Below are 16,187 nucleotides of genomic sequence, written 5' to 3' on the forward strand. Positions count from 1 at the left end.
AAAGCCACAAGGTGGCAATAGAGTCTCTTTAAAGGTCATAGATTACCTAGGTAACAGAGATGCTTCAGGCAAAAATACCTCCTGCCAGATTGTTGTTTCACCTTGAAGCAGAAATGTTCTCATGCGGTTCACAGAATGAATGTCAGGAGAGGAGTTAACAGCAGTGAGCGTAGTCGAGATCTGGGGCTCACACATAAGGAATAAGTGGCTTCATCAGTAATATCACAGCCGAGTGAAACACATTATTCGGCTTCTGTGATGTGAAGTTAACATCGAATCCAGTGTGTACACAAACCCCATGTGCACAAACCGCTGCATAAATGAAATCTGATTTATTTTTAAAAGCTGAGTTTATTCATCTGGTCAGCACTTTTGTTCCGGGGCTTCAAAGGGACACTGTGGTTTTATGGCACCTGGGAGACTTGGCTGGGCAGAGGATCACGGCGTGGCAGATGGTTGGCTGTGCTGCCTGCCTGTGTGAAACGGCCGAGGTGCAGTAATAAGACAGCCACGCACACAGATAGCGGGGAAGCTTATCGCCCTCTGAGGGGCTGTTTGACAGCAGGCAAGGTGGCGTTAGCCCAGCATATCCCACTGAGGTTACATCCATACTGTACTTCTCTTTTTACAGTGCTCTCACTGAAAAGTCCAAGTTATATAACATACCTTTTCCTTTTCCTTTTCTCCCATCGATGCAGTCCTTTTCCGTTTGCTGCAGATAAAATGGTCTTGTCAAGGTTTTCTCAAGGTTGCGAGAAAATGGGAAGGAAAATGCATTCATTAACCAATAACTCACGGTATCTCTCTCTCCCTCTATTTTTTCCTTGCTCCTGTCTCTCTGTTTTGTTCGTTTTTGAGTGATGAGCTCGTCCTCTGTCCTCTGGGTGACATTCAAAGCCCACATAAATCCTGCTCTTTACTCTATAGTGCGGTGATAAAGCCTCTCTGCTAATTGAAGATGTAATGAATTACCATAATTAGTTATTGAATATACTACATTGGATCTAGAGAGAGGAAATGCTTTGTTTTACTGTAGGGAAGGGACGTGCAGTGTAGTGCAAGAATGTGATATCGAGGCAGTGGAGATGCACCACTCACAACAACTCTGACAACATCAGCCTGAATAATTCACGCATTCAAGTAGATTATGAAATATTTAAGCCTGTTTTGGGATTGATGCTGAATTTGTGGATTTAAACCAGAAGCAGAAAATATTTCTTTTGCTGACATAGCTCAGTATTTCCCCCTAAGATACCTCCTTTTGAATGCTAGGCTACGGGTTAGCTAGCCAAAGCCATGTGAGGCTAAATATTGCCTCTCATTTTTATGTGCCAATAAAGGATTTCCTTAATGGATGTCAACTACATGCCCATCCCCCCGTTAGATGGGGACAGCCATATCCTCAGAATATACAGGTTCTTTTATTGCAATTTAACATCAAGATATAATGTTTCATAGATAAATGCCACGGTGCCATTAATTTACCGAGCACTAAATTACACTAATGATACCAGAATATCACTAATTAATACTTGCAACCATAAAGATACACTTTTACCGGCCAAATATATATAGATTGAGCCGCTGAGTAATAATGAATAAATTTCCGATTGCTGAGAAAGATGATGGAAGTATAAAACAAATTTCACGTCAGATACAGAATCCATTTTTCACCGACGGCTTTGAGCTCATGTCTTCTTCTCTGATGTGTGTTTTACTTTTTTCCGTCCTCTTTCTGTCCCCCCCCCCCCCCGTCAGTACACAAACACCCTCCTCAAAGTGATACCTGCTCATCTTCATTCATGCCATCATCATTTCATACCATTACCCCCGGGGTTAGTGGGGAGGCTAAAGACTTGATCTATACCACTTTAGAGAGGTAATCTTGATCAAGCTGTCAGCTGTTTCTTCTGCTCTTTAACCAGGTCACTGGACCGTAGATCACGCCGCGGCTTCCTGGAGAGTTTCTGTCAAGAATAACACGGCCTTATTTATGTGGTATCCCCTGACATTTTGCAGGAAATGGATTACCTCTCCAACTGGCCCACTGTCAGCATTCCATTAGAGCCTCTTCCCCCCCTGGTCTAAATCTTAAAAATCTGAAATAGACACTTTTTAAATGCAAGTCACTCTTAATTGAGGTCAGTTTCTGTTAACATAACTCACGGCAGGTGACAAATTAAGGTTTCCATGCAGCTCATTTATGACATTGCGGGGAGACACGGTGCATTTAAAGTGAGAGCAAAAAAAAAAATCGCAGATCATGACAGGCTTTGAAAAATTCATATTTCTGAAGTTTGAGGCCGGGACTTTCATTTTCTTTCACCGATTTTTCAATATCTAATGGATAAATGTGCGTTAAGGGCGGCAGAGTGGGATGGGGGAAGGGAGGGAGGTGGTGGTGGGGGGGGGGGATAGTGGCAGGCCAGTAAATATGGCGTTGGACAGGTCATTTATTACGAGCACCACGCCCACCTCTCTCCCATGTTATCAGTGTGTCTTCCTCTGTCCTCATCAAGCTGCAGGTCCCGTGTCTGACAGGCCGGTTTCCGCCTTCAGAGACATCGACATATTGAGGATGCTACTAAAACGCCATCACGTGCCACCTGGAGCTGTTACTGCTGCACTCGCCCTCTCTCACTTCCTCCACTGTAACACACCCAGGCCTCACGTGGAGTGTGTGGGGTTTCCGGCGGCGCGGGCCTGTCAGCCGGCGCAGAGCTATGTGCTGACATGTCACTCAGGATAAATCAGCCTTATCAAAGTGACGGCTGTTTGTCCACCTGCTATAAACATCTCCCACTCCATCCTCCACACGGATTATTTACAAGGCTGCAGCCTCTGTACTCTTGGCCCTGTTTATTCTCCGGCTGTGGCTCTAATATCAGGTCGGCGCTCCGCCACTGATTTACTCGGCTAGTTAGTGAGGTGAGTAATGACCGCGGGTGGTCCGGGAGGATAGTTTGTAATCAGGAGGGGTCAAAGATGCGAGAGATGCTCCAACTGTAATTACAGCCCTCGCCACACTGTGCGGCTCACACCTCACTGCAGCTGCCAGTCCTGTGCAAACTGATCATTCCTCCCTCGCCTTCTCTTTCTCCCCTTTTAACCCCCCCCCCACTGAGTCAGATGCCACTGGTCGAAGTGACCCCACGTTCAGGTTAGGATCCGGAGGTGTGAGGGCTGCAGTTACAGGAGCTTGCTGAGCTAGCGCAGTCACTGGATAGCAGACTGCTGCCACGGCTCCTGCTCAGTGTCAGCTTTGGTATGTGTCCAAGCATAGAACCTGCCAAGCTAACCTGAGCTAAGTCAGTAGCCAAGGTACACACAGGGAGCTGCTCACCAGAGCCACGGTCTGAGGACGCAGACAGTTTACCGTCTGCAATTACACACAAATTACACAACTTTCTGGATCGAATTCTTAAATGTCTGAGGATATTTGAATAATGACTATTGTACAGATTTTGCAGTTTTGATGATTTGGCCTCTTTGCACATCAAACCATGGTTTTGTGTTACTTGTAGAAGTTGAGTTATTGCTGGCAAGTCTTCAAGGGGATAACAAAATATGACATTTGTTTTATTTGTGACGTAGAAGTTGAGGCACTCAAATCAAGCATGGAAAAAGCCAGAAAACTGCACGTTAGATTAATATCAACTTGGAGAAAGTCAGAAAGCAACGCATTCTATAAATACGAAATGATATAAACACCTTTTAGTTGTGTTTTTGTGTTCATAATGCTTCATACTTATTTGTGGGGGTCTTTCTCTGTTGAGACGTATCAAACGGTTACTACAAGTATTTGATTCACTCTGGAGACTCAATACTTTTCACAGGCGCTTTAAATAAACTTGTGTTGCCTCACTGCAGCGCTCATGTCGGCAGCACCAGAGTAAGTGGAGTGAGCCCTGGGGAATCGTGAGAGGGTCTAAAGAAATCCATCTAAATATGATCAACAAGATGAATGTGACGATAAAAAAGTAATGTAATCTCAGAGGTCCTCTTACTTTCATTATGAGCCGTCAGCTGGGGAACTTCCACACTTTGGGCACGTGAGGGTGATCTCACTCAACCCTGCGCTGGAGACGACTGTGAGCAAAGGTCTGAAAGCTCTGACGCTACCAGAGCTTCTGATAAATGTGATAATTCTGTGAATATTCCCAAAGGAAGGGAACCAGTCAGATTCTCAGGTCTTTATTCGAACAACACCAGAAATGCAGAAATTCACACTTCTCAGGTTCGGCTCTTCCCATCATGTCACGTGCATATTAATGAATTTGACACAGGCCTATTAACATACCATGAATGATAATCACGTGAATTTAGGATACTCATTACATATGTATTAAATGAATAGCAGGTGGGGTAATTTGAGTAATTTGTGGCCACATGCAGACACTGGGATGATGGACGGTGTCTGGAGAAGACAAGCTGAGCCGGCCAGTGGATCTACTGCGGAGTAAGGAGAATTTAGGCTCATCATAAAAGATTTCCCCTTGCCTCTTATTTCACTTGGACATTTTTATGTTTTTTTTATTTTCTACCTCATTGCAGCCGTGAGCTGCCTGCTGATTTACACACACTGGCAGCGAAGCACAGAGGCCTCAAGAGACGGTGCCCTCTACCCCGCCATTTTTTTTTCTTCCTCCCCTTGTTTCTCCACCCTCCGTCGTCCTCTCGCTGCCACCGCCAGCCGTCCCTCCATTCACTGAGCTGGATCTGACCAAAGAGCTCCCCCTCTACTCGTTCCTCATCTCTAACAAGACATTAGTCTGGCGGGGCACTTATTCACACATGATCCTGCGGCACACCGAGGGGCTGCTCCCCTGTGCCAGGACACAAATTCATACAAGGGTGAGCAAAAGACACTGAAGGTATCTCACAAAACTCCACTTCATTTTCAGAGTCATTAAACAATTGGCTGAGCTCATCGCAGCCATTAGGACTCTTGTTTGTGAAATGTCTATAATGTGAAATATACACAATAAGCACACACACGGCCCTTCCCTCTCTCTTCTGTTTTCAACTCCTCCCGAGGGAACATATCAGATTTAACACACCATATTATTTCAGGAAATTATGAAGCGGTGATCTCAACTTCCCTCTTTCCCGCCTCAGGCCCGGCGTTCCGGGACGAGGAGCCGCCTTCACGCTGATCGGCTGCAGATTCCGGGGGGGGGAAGAGAAGCTGTTGCTCGCCATGGTACACCGATCACCCCCGTTTCCCAGTAATTGCAACATCAGTGCACCAAAGAAGGCGACAGCATGCGGTGGTGGAAGTAGCAGGTATGGAAGCCATGCAGAACCGAGCGGAGGTACCAGGGCTGCTGGGGTTTTGATAAATGATGGATGGCTCTTAATTCAGCTCATTTCCATCTGCGACAGTGGAGTCTCGGAGAGGAACGTTTCAGCCTTGAGGAGAAAGTGTTGTTTTTTCCCCCACCAGATTGAAGCAGGTGTTAGGATGCGGTTGGCTCCTGGACACACACACGTACACACACACGCACAAAGAGACACACACACAGCTACAAGGACAGATGTAACGTCCGAAAATCCCCTTTTTGGCTCCCAGGTTGGGGGAGTTTTTGTCGCCCTCAGTAAATCCTCCCTCAGTGTTGGCATGAAACGTGGGAGACCTTGAAAGACATCCAGGGCCGAGGCACATGTTATTAACAGTTCAATTAATCCCAGACTTCCAGATCATTTACCACGCTCCCTCATCCGCCTCTATATATAGTGAATGTGATTGTCTTGCTGTTTAACAAGCTCCACGTCAGTATAACCAGCCTCAGCCATTATCATATCACTGCTATTGCTGTTATGACTCTGGCACGGTTCCTGCGAGGTCTCATCCCGTATCTATTGGCAGAGGAGCTGGGCCTGTCTGATATCGACTCGTCCCCGGTTCCACAGAGTTGCAGTCACAGAGATTTAATATCTCGAGTGGTGCTGAACTCCTCTCGCTACTAATGGATTCTGTATAATGTGGCACTTAAAATGCATTAGCTGCCGCTGATTTATCTGTAATTTGCCTCCACTGGAGCATATCTCCCTCAATACTTCAATTTGTTTTTGGCTTATAGGGGAGGAACGCTGATTGGGATTTCATATTGTTGCGTTCGAGGTTTGAACATTTGGCTATTTCCTCCGCGCAAAGTGTTTTCTTGTGTTTTTCTTTCGTGTAAATCGCGGTTAATTACACAACAGTGGGGATAGTAAGTCAAGCATGAGATCCCAGACATACGGTGGCGTTTATTCGAGCCGTTGCGGCAGAAAGACGTGCTGACTTGGTCTGAGGCAGATGGGCAGCTCCCAGAGGGGCCGTTTTCCTTCATCTTATCTTTTAAAGTTTTATGTGTCAAACAATAAGCATGCTAATTAGATTAAACGGAGCTAAAGCATTTGTGGAAATAAAGAAAACCCCTGATTTTCCTTTCTCTCTCTCTTATTTTTATTGTTATATCCAGCTAAGTTCCACCCTGAAGTCAGAGTGATCGTCTGCCAATTGATCAGTTTCAATGTGTCGGTGGCGTCATGGCAGCAGAGCCCATCTGACAGGCCGAGCTGCAGCAGCTCAAGGTTAACGGCCAGTGCACCGGAGTCACACACCATTTAAAAGAGGAGTCAATACAGCTCTGGACAGGTTCCAGTGAAACCAGCAACATAAACGTCTCAGTGCACAGGACCGATCTGAAACAAGCAGCCCTTCACTGTTAGAGACTTGTTGACACCAGTTGCAGAGACATATGGCAGAAAGTGTTACTGAACACAGCCAAGCATGATCTGTGTCACTGTTGATCTGAAAAATAGAACAAGATGACTCTCTGCACACACAGACACACACACAGAAAAACACACCACACCCACACACACATACACTACTCATTTTGTTGATCTAAAAATAGTCAACTTTGTGTAAACTTTGATAGAATCTAAATAGAGTATCCACCATGTCAGTGAAGACCTAACCTCATAAAATCTTCCTCTTTTTTTTGTGCCTTACTTACGGAAGTGCCAAGAGGAACTCTAAAGACACCTCATGTGAAGGGCAACAACTTCTCGTTTCGGAATATGTGCTTGTTCATTAGTCTATTTTTACAATAACTAGGACATGTTCAATGCCAGACATATGGCGATCACCACATACTGTACAGTCTACATCTTGTCAATGACACCACGGTGAAATTTCAGACTTCTAGGCCTGAATGGCCAAATTTTGTCTAGCAAAACTACAAAACAAGAAAAAAACAAGATGTAGCCCATCGACTCGTGTCTGACGGAGCGACTGCATACAAGGAGGTCACCACAATGTCACAGTGAAGTGAAATATAAGAGTTTGGGCCGAGTGAATTAAATTCTTTGACGACACAGCCGGCTGCTAAAACGATCACTGAAGAATGTTTTATGCAGGAGGACAAAGGAAGGTTGCACAAAACTCCCAAGTAGGAATTCATGAAGCCACATTTAGGATATAACATTGAAAAAAAACAAAAACATTGGTAGATTGAATGGTAAGACAGGTGTAGCTCTCCAAGTGCACACATCTGTGAAAACGCAGAGGCATAAAAATCCTCCTGAATATCCGCCCAAAGCAAACATCTGCAGCAGCCTCCGTGCATGTGTTTGGAGGTGCGGGGGGGGGGGATGCTGGCTGCACGTCGTTAAGCCCTGACAAAGACGACACATGCATTTACTGCATTAACATACCTGGATGCACATGAGGTCACATATGCACCCACACATCCTCAGGAAAGGACGTTCCACCCCTCCAGTTTGATGTGGCGGGCTTCCCTACCCACTCCTCCAACTGTGCTGCTGCTCCGAGCAGAGCAAGTGTGGGTTGACGTCACCCCTCTGCCCCCCCCTGCACCACCAGCCTTTTGTCTGATTCTGAATTTATAATGAATATCACAGTGGTCTGCAGAGACAAAGCAGACCCTAATTAGCTGTGCGGATCTGTGAGTTAGCCGTCGCTCTGTTTAGTGGTCATCACATCTGCATAAGCCGCTCACTGGGGGAGCACATGCACAGACACACGCACACACGTGAGGCTACAGTGAAAAGGTTTCATACAAATACTAAGTGACAGGTAGAAAAAGGTGGCCTGTCATTGCAGCTGGCATTTGGTTCTGCAGGGAGCGGTAGAGCCTGTCTACCTGGTGGCCCTCTCAGACAGGAGCGAGCCCGCCGGGAGTCCAGGGGACCTCCTACCAGCCCCACACCTGACAGGGGGACTGTCTGAAGGCTCTGCAGAGACCCTATTACACATGTCACACTGCTTAGCACTGCAGTGGCCACCATGAGACAGCCTCCCCACACCTTACACTCTATTATTAGGAGAGGTTCAGCCACAGAGATGCATTATGCCGTCACTGCTGAACATATCACAGTGTTATGGGCACCAACATGACCAGTGTCAGAGTAGAAAATGACCAGCACTCATATTGCTTCTGTGAGGTTTGTTTTTGAAGTAAATACAAGACAGTTACAAACAGATGGACGTAGCAACACTGCCATCTACAGGCAAGTGGGTGCCACCACAGACAGGACACGGTGGTAAACAACTCTTCTTTGATATTCTTTTATTGTTATTCACTGAGCATGTTTAGAACAGAAATGCATAAATTAAACGACAATAATTAGGAGAAAACAAGTTTCTAAAAGTGCAGTATGATGGGGTAACAGCCAGCTTTCCTCCTCAAGGGATAAGGGGGACGTTTTCATGTAGAGTCAGATGAGCTGCTGAGAGATTCCTCCTGCCTGCTTCCCATGAAGTCGAGTGAAGCTGCACTCGCTGCTTTCTTTATTTCCAAATCTTTCATCTGAGGACCTGGATCTGAGCTGGAACAACAAAAAACAATTTAGGGCATGGAAAATGAATTCAAACTGAAATTTCATCATGCAGAGGCACAAATAATAATGTTAGAAAATAACAATGATATTTATAAAGCAAATGAGCCCAAAAAGCTTTCCAAGGTGAAAATAAAACATGCAACATTAAAGGGTCAACACAAAACATAAGCCAAATGAAATGTTCAGTGTGTAGAATTAAGTGACATCTAGTGGTGAAGTTGCATGTTGCAGCTGAAGACCCCTCACCTCAACCTCCTCTTCCAAACATGACAGAAAACCTGTGGTAGCCTTCAGTTGTCATACAAACTCAAAAGGTTTTTAGTTTGTCCAGTTTGGACTAAAATTCATGTTCGATTTCTGCCAATAGATCCCTTTCACCTAAATCTAACACACTGAACCTTTAAAAGATTACAAATGGGGTAAATAATGAAACAAATGCATAAAAACATACTTACATCAACAAACATATACAGGTATACATTAACATGCATAAGATCACAACTACATTAGGTTGTTTATCTGTTAGAAATCCATCCTCACAGGTAATTGACCAAATAATGTGCTTTTAATGAAAAGGATGAATTTGGAAGAGTGGAAAAAGATTCATTAGAATACCTGTCAGAGTCCGAGTCGCAGCATATCTTCTGCAGATCGTCTTCGGAGTGGAATCTTCTCAGGCCACAGCCCTGCACCGCCTGCGCCACAGAGAAGCGGGTCCTTCCAGCAGCACAGGCCTTGATCTTGGACACGCTGAGCTTTGACTGCAGGAAGAGGTGCAAGCAGCTGTCCGACAGCAGCAGAGGGTTCTGCAGGATCCTGAAGAACAAGGTAAGGTTACTGCATGTACTCTTACTTTTTTTTTTTACTCATGTGAAAGCAGCAGTCACGAGGCCCCCGTTGTTTATGGAAACACTGATTTACCAATTTTATTATCTCCCTGCTGTAGTATGTCAAAGTTCCTGAGTGCATTGATCTGTGGGATCATTTCTTACTGTTTCAGAAAATCCTGGAGCCCCGTCATACGCTCAGAGATCTGTCGGGCGTTGTTCAGGCTGAAGAAGGGATTCTTCCCGGGCAGCTCTGGAAGCTGAAACCTGTAAAACACACACACACACAAACACACACACACATCCCTTAGATGACACTCAACAGATCAATCTGAACAGGAGAGCTGAAAGATGATGTGACCTTTTGCTGTCACTCAATGTATTGCTCAGTACATAGTATATGAACTTACATTAGCTGGGAGTTTGCTTGTAGTTTCTGCCTAAGCCATACGAACTCGCTGTACCTCCTCCTCACGGCGGAGACCTTCTTGGTGAAGCACACGCTGTCGGTCTGAAGCACCGCACAAGTGGGACACACGGCAGGTTACACCAAACTCCAGTGGTGCATAGAAAACTAACCAAAACAATTTCATGTCATCCTTTTACTTACATGTAAACAAATTTCATAGTCTATGAAGGCGTGCCAGAAGTCATTCTTTTGTATCCGCGGGTCCCGCACCCAGACACTGACCACCTGCTGCATGGAGAAGACAGGAGAGACTCTCGAACACTGGTCTGAATGCAGTGGTTTTGTAAAAAGAGAACTTGTTATTGGCAGATAGAGGAAGTGCTATGAGCAACACGTCAAGAATCATAACTGGAAAAACCCAAAACATTTCCTTTATTGCTCAGGAGGTAAAAGAAGTTTGTTGTTTAAGCTTTTACCAGAAATTAAAGCTTCCAAATATGACATGGGGGATTTCAATGGTGTTTTCTTCATGAGGTATCAAACTTACTTTAAAGGATAACAGCATAATGAACTTACCTGACTCGCAGAGTTGTCTGTTTCTTCTCTCATAATTCAACTTTCATTAAGGGCGAATCTCAGTAATTTAAAGTCATCAGAATAATGCTGTGCTAAGCTTCAGGCTTTTATTCCCAGCTTTTCTACCCTGGAGCAAAAGTTTTCAAAATAAAGTCACAAGACCAAAGACTAAAGGCCGTGAGTAGCCCCTCCCCTTTAAACAAAAATCCACAATTACCAATTTTTTTGATAATTTATTTTACTTCATAATGTAATAATCTAACATTTGAAAACAAGGAAAAAAAAAAGAGAAAAACTACAAGGAAAGTGTCACAAAATGTTTTCTTTTATTCACAGAGACTTCACAGATCTATGGTCAGTTACAGTAGTTACAGTAGCAGGTGAGTTTTAGGAGGTCGAAGGTTCAGCTGAGTGTCCCATAACTACGATGGGAGATATGTCGAGTCAGGAGACAGGTTTCGTGTCCATGCCTGTGGAATTACTGGAAGACAATGCTCTCCACCAGCGGATAGTCTCATGTCTAAAGTGCTACATTTAACAATCCGTTTTTAGTCCTCATTAGGCGCACCATTTATCGAATGTATAGAATGATTGACTGGATTTCTCTTTGTCTAAAAGCTCCTAATATTCCTTTATAAAAACAACTTTTGATGATTCATCAGAGGTGAGAACATTTGGTTCATAGCAGCTGATCTGGGACATTTTCTGGTGGGGCACATTTTAAAATACACGTGTTTAAAACATCAACTACACGGGTCACAGTGAGACACAGTGAGACACAGTATAAAACATGGCTACAAACACCTCACACAATACAGGTTCAAACAATATGCACGTTAGAGCCCGACTGATTAATCTGTTTGTTGATAGAAAACCAACAGCTGATATGAGACTTTCACAGACATTCAGTAATTATTTTGCCGATATGCAACATCATTAAAACTTTCATTTTACAGAAACAACTACGCTGAAAAACCCTATGTCTGTTGGAAATATCATAATTTGGTGTGTCCAAAACAATCTGTAGTTTATCTTTATTTTTGATTTTGTTCTTAATTGAAGTTGTATTTATTTGGTTGTATTCGTGTTTTCTTTCTATTTAAAGTTATTTATATCAAAATTTTACGTTAAATTGTAAAATATCAAGCCTCAGTTACATGTCTTTGTCATAGTGACAAATTAAGGCTCATTTACGCTGCCTTCATGTATGAAAAGAGATAAGTCTGTTTCAAACGATGTAACCGTCACTACCCACTTATTTTCGTGTGTCCTTTATGTTGGCTTCGTTAGATAATGCATCAGCCTCCAAACATCCCTGTCAGTCGGGCTCTAGTGTAGACAAACCAACCTAAAGCTAGGTGCACTGGAGTTACAGATCAGACAACAGTTAGTTCACTCTGCCTACAAAGTGTCGCTACAGAAGTTAAAACGCTCACACTAAACCAGGGACCCCTCCCAGTGGAGGACTAGAGATACTAAATTACTATATAACAGTAGTCTTGAAAACAAAACACATGTCCACAGTGATTGTGTCGGCTACATGATGACACACGACCAAAGCTGCTACAGGTTAGTCTGACCTCAGACCGGCTGCTCTTCACACACAGGTTAGTTTAAGTCTCCATCACAGTCTCCACAAAAGGCACAGTGACCTTGCTGAGCACCACGGGACAGAGAGCCCTGAATATCCGTCCCCGCTGAGGTTCTTCCAGTCGACAGATTTCTGAAACTCTCACCTGTGGCGGGATGCAATTTCACACAGCGTGCTTCTAATGTCAGCTGGAGGAGGACACTGGATGGAGGTTAAACTAAGCTTCAGGTGAGGACGCAGCCGTTTACCAGTTCTCCTCCGTTCTCAAAACAAACACACACACACACACCCGGGAACACGCTAACACACACGCACTTCACGGCTCCTCGTCTCCACAGTGCCAGGTCAGCTTCTGCTCGTAGAAGTCGATGACCACCTGGGGACACCTGGCGCTGGCTTCATGCGCAGGCAGCAGGGCCACGTCATCCGAGTCCTTCCTGTGGGGAAGCACACGGCAGACGGAAAACATTCAAAAACGGCCGCCACTTATTTTTAATGTGTGTAAAATGTTTCAGCAGCAACAACACACGTCTGCCAATTTAGAATAGGGTATTGCGAAGGCACGGCTAAAAAAGACTTTTTTTCGAAAGCACAGCCAGAGTTAACGCAGCTCATTAGTTTTCCATTTCCTCAAAGTCTGGGGCAAAAGATGCTAAAGGAATTTCTCTAAACTGTATCTTGTACAGATCGAGCTCCGAAGCACCATATCTTCCAATAACGATTTGTTTTGGTGCAGACATGTTGCTTCAGGTGCCATGTGAAAAACAGATCCACGTGTTAGAAGCACTGCACCGTGGTTTATATTATAATGAGCAGTGTATTTTTTACGATGCTGCAAAGTTATCAAAGTGCAATCAGATCATCTCTCTGTGCAATGATCACAGGTATACGACAAAATAATACCTCACTTAGCGAAGACATTCATAAAAAAAACGTTTGCATGCATCGTTTGATTGGCCAACACCGCACATGACCAGATGTTTGAATGTGTTTTGACAAAAGTCCAGCTGTGAACACGGATCCTCCCTGCACACTATATGAACACGTCTTTGAGACTTCACACATCCTTTTTATTCAGCAGATTTCTGTTATAAAGTTTTGGTTTCGAGATTTAGCAATCAGTGTCATGTGTTCATTTTTTTCAAACTCAACACATACTGTAAAAGAAACCACAGACACATTATTTGACTAGTTGTGCAGTTCTTCCCACGACTTGTAAACTGTAAATCTGCAGTCTACAGTCAGAACCTAGTGTCATCACACACACTGGTCTGAATGTGTTTTAGTGTGAGGACTACCTCAAAGAAATTCAGTGTGGACATGCTCTCCATGATCAGGGTGTTACTACAGGTTACAGGAGGTTTAATGGATGACTTTTTTAAGACCATAATGAACAAGATGTACGATCTACTTCAAATACAGTCAGTTACTGGAGTCACAGAATTGTTAATTGGAGATAAGGTGAAGGAGCCTTGTAGAGAATAACCCTCCAAACGCCATGTTAGCTCACAAACTACAGACAGAGTCAGTAGGTATCCACACAGCCAGGCAGAGTGTCCCAGGACACTGACTGACTGGGATGTCTGAAGACTCCGTTATCAGTGACAGTCTTGTTTGTAGTTTTATTCCAATGTGCTAATATCTGTATTGTGGAGAGTGAACTGCAGCACAGTCATCTTCTAAAACCTTATTTTAAAATGTGACAGAAGTAGCGTTAAGTCCTACCTTAATGGTAAAGACCTAAAATTCAGATAATTCAAATTTCAACAGCCCTTGGAAACCCTGATTATCTGCTTTTGAATCTGGGAAATGTTTTGTCAGGGTGCGAATGTTAATTTTACTTTCAGTAAATGATGCTTTCACACTACACGTTTTGCAAGTGGCCCAATTACTCAATGCCAACAGCATAAATCTGACACGTGGATGTTTTTGTCTGAACCAGTGCAGTTTCTAGCCTGTGCCCTTAGAAACAAGTGCGACCTTTCCCACCACGGATACATTTACCAAACCGCTGGCAAAAGGGGAAGCAGCGGAGTTACCATTTGACGAGGAACATGAGCTCTCCCTGTCTGTCTGTGGAGCCAATGATGCATTCAGGCTCGAGGTAAGTGGCGGGGGAATCTGAACGCCCGTCGCTCGTCTGGAGGCCGTCGCCGTCGCTCTGCAGAGTGCAGGCCTGCTGCTGCTGCGGCTGCAGGCAGGACTGCAGGGGGAGAAGGACGAGGACAAAAGCCCAGTGGTTAGAGGGAAATCACAGAGGCCACATGAGCATTAGTGTTACTGTATGCCCCATCGAGAAAAGAGGAAATGTTACTGCTTTCACTTTCATTGGTGTTACTAAATCCACCACAGACAAATGCCATTCAGTTTGTTACTTAAAATGCAGACTTTAAACTATAAAAAAAAAGCAGAAATGATATCTCTAAACAAGGGCTATTGTTTTCCAATGCAGCCTCTTTTGATTTCAGGAGAATGAAAGAGAAAGAGTGCAACTATCAACCTTTTGTGGTGGTCAACAAGAAAAGGGATTCTAATCATGTTCCTCCTTTTGACAGATTCAGTCGCAGACGTCCTGTAAATAACGTGGAAAACAACTGCACTCACAGACAGGCCGGCACTGCATTCCTCACATACTCACAATTTCCGTCTCTTGCTCTGTCATTTCTTCTTTGGGAATGAACTCGCTGTGCTCTTCCTCATTCTCATACGCGAGATGGAGGGCGGTTCTCAGGAACTCGTTGATGAGCTCGGGACAGTCCAGGTTGTCCTCGGGTTCCCACGTGTTGTCCGCACTGGGTCGGAGAGACGACAGAGAGGAGAAGAAGAAAGAAGAAAAAAAAGAACTAAACCATCAACTGCCAAAACTGTGAGGAAGCAAGTGTGTGATTGTGCAGCACCTCACTCACTCGGTGAAGCCCTTCCACTTCAGAAAGTACTCCACTCTCCCGTCAGCGACCCTGCGGCGAATGATCTTCTCCACCACAAACTCCTGGACCACTGTCGTCTCCTCAGTCTTCCTCTGTTTGGCAGTCTGCTTCTTTCTCATCCTGCCAGGGCACAAAACAAGCATGACAGCCAGCTCATATTACTGTCACACACACACAGACACACACGCACACTGCCAACACAACAGCAAGGGTCTTATTTCTCAGTTTGACCTCCACGCTGATGCACTTTCACGTCCCTGCAGCTGCACAACAACAACACGGCTCTGCTGCTGCTGTGTCCTTCACACAATGATCGCTTATTATAGCGCTCCACCTGCTGTTCGGATCAGGAGCACAACACGCAGCTGCTTCACACGCACACGCAACACGTTAATGTTACACACACGTTCAGCAGGGAACACACGTGTGGCTGCAAACACACGAGAGGAGACGTGTGTGTGTCTGTAACGCACGGGGCGCTGGAAGGAACAATGTGGCACGTACGCTCTCGGTGTCACTTTGGTCTCTGCGGGTCACAGCCTGCTGCTCTGCTCGGTTTGTGCCGCTGCTCGCCGGGAACCACACACGCACACGCACACACGCACACACACGCACACCGCGCCGTGGGTCGGTGCCGCCGCTTCGTGCGTAAACCGCGTCCGTTCGGCGTGTTTACATGCGCGAGGCAACTTTTTCATGAATGGCTGGAAATCAAAGATGGCCGTGGATGCTCGGAGGAAGTGGTTGCCAAGGGAAAAGGTCATGCCAGGAAAACCGGGAGGAGGCGACGGGGACGCGCACGCCGCCGCGGCCAATCAGAGAGCAGTGCGCTCCGTCCGGAACAGGCCCGCCACCCAAGGGCGTCAGAGGGGAACGACAAGCGGACTGTGAGCCGGGCATCGAACACTGCTCCAGACGCGCTGATGTTTTAATTCTCTGTCAAACACATATGGAGCCGGATATTTATTATTATTTACATGGTGATCTCCATAATATCAATACAA

The 16,187-nt window shown here is 45.0% G+C and overlaps 2 protein-coding genes across 4 annotated transcripts; both read right to left on the reverse strand.

Annotated features, from left to right (window-relative positions):
- Positions 1–8,565: 8,565 nt before the first annotated feature.
- On the reverse strand, positions 8,566–10,415 carry snx10b (sorting nexin 10b). The gene is made up of 5 exons (XM_053432920.1): positions 10,291–10,415; positions 10,091–10,191; positions 9,846–9,947; positions 9,469–9,669; positions 8,566–8,841 (listed from the first exon to the last, which is right to left on the reverse strand). Exons 1-5 carry the CDS (start codon positions 10,381–10,383, stop codon positions 8,721–8,723), a joined length of 618 nt encoding a protein of 205 aa, XP_053288895.1. The 5' UTR covers positions 10,384–10,415; the 3' UTR covers positions 8,566–8,720.
- A 554-nt stretch (positions 10,416–10,969) lies between these two features.
- Positions 10,970–15,813, reverse strand: cbx3b (chromobox homolog 3b). Of its 3 annotated transcripts, none has more exons than XM_053433239.1 (5): positions 15,688–15,813; positions 15,163–15,303; positions 14,895–15,048; positions 14,296–14,459; positions 10,970–12,693 (listed from the first exon to the last, which is right to left on the reverse strand). In XM_053433239.1, the coding sequence occupies exons 2-5, from the start codon at positions 15,300–15,302 to the stop codon at positions 12,573–12,575; spliced, it is 579 nt and encodes a 192-aa protein (XP_053289214.1). In that variant the 5' UTR covers position 15,303; positions 15,688–15,813; the 3' UTR covers positions 10,970–12,572. The 3 variants fall into 3 exon arrangements, with proteins under 3 accessions (XP_053289214.1, XP_053289215.1, XP_053289213.1); XM_053433240.1 differs by lacking the exon at positions 15,688–15,813 and adding an exon at positions 15,415–15,616; XM_053433238.1 differs by lacking the exon at positions 15,688–15,813 and having other exon boundaries at positions 15,163–15,598.
- Positions 15,814–16,187: the final 374 nt, after the last annotated feature.

This window comes from Pleuronectes platessa, chromosome 10, assembly GCF_947347685.1.
Source record: "Pleuronectes platessa chromosome 10, fPlePla1.1, whole genome shotgun sequence".
In the NCBI taxonomy this organism is placed as follows: domain Eukaryota; kingdom Metazoa; phylum Chordata; class Actinopteri; order Pleuronectiformes; family Pleuronectidae; genus Pleuronectes; species Pleuronectes platessa.

Excerpts from the sequence above, each read along its gene's own strand:
- snx10b (XM_053432920.1), bottom strand. The coding sequence starts at position 10,383 with ATGCAGCAGGTGGTCAGTGTCTGGGTGCGGGACCCGCGGATACAAAAG. Across the intron at positions 10,192-10,290 it reads ACTATGAAATTTGTTTACAT|ACCGACAGCGTGTGCTTCAC; the intron begins GTAAGTAAAAGG and ends GCGGTGCTTCAG. Across the intron at positions 9,670-9,845 it reads CTCCAGGATTTTCTGAAACA|GATCCTGCAGAACCCTCTGC; the intron begins GTAAGAAATGAT and ends CTTGTTCTTCAG.
- cbx3b (XM_053433238.1), bottom strand. The coding sequence starts at position 15,326 with ATGCTTGTTTTGTGCCCTGGCAGGATGAGAAAGAAGCAGACTGCCAAA. Across the intron at positions 15,049-15,162 it reads AAGTGGAAGGGCTTCACCGA|TGCGGACAACACGTGGGAAC; the intron begins GTGAGTGAGGTG and ends TCTCCGACCCAG. Across the intron at positions 12,694-14,295 it reads CTCATGTTCCTCGTCAAATG|GAAGGACTCGGATGACGTGG; the intron begins GTAACTCCGCTG and ends GCTTCCCCACAG.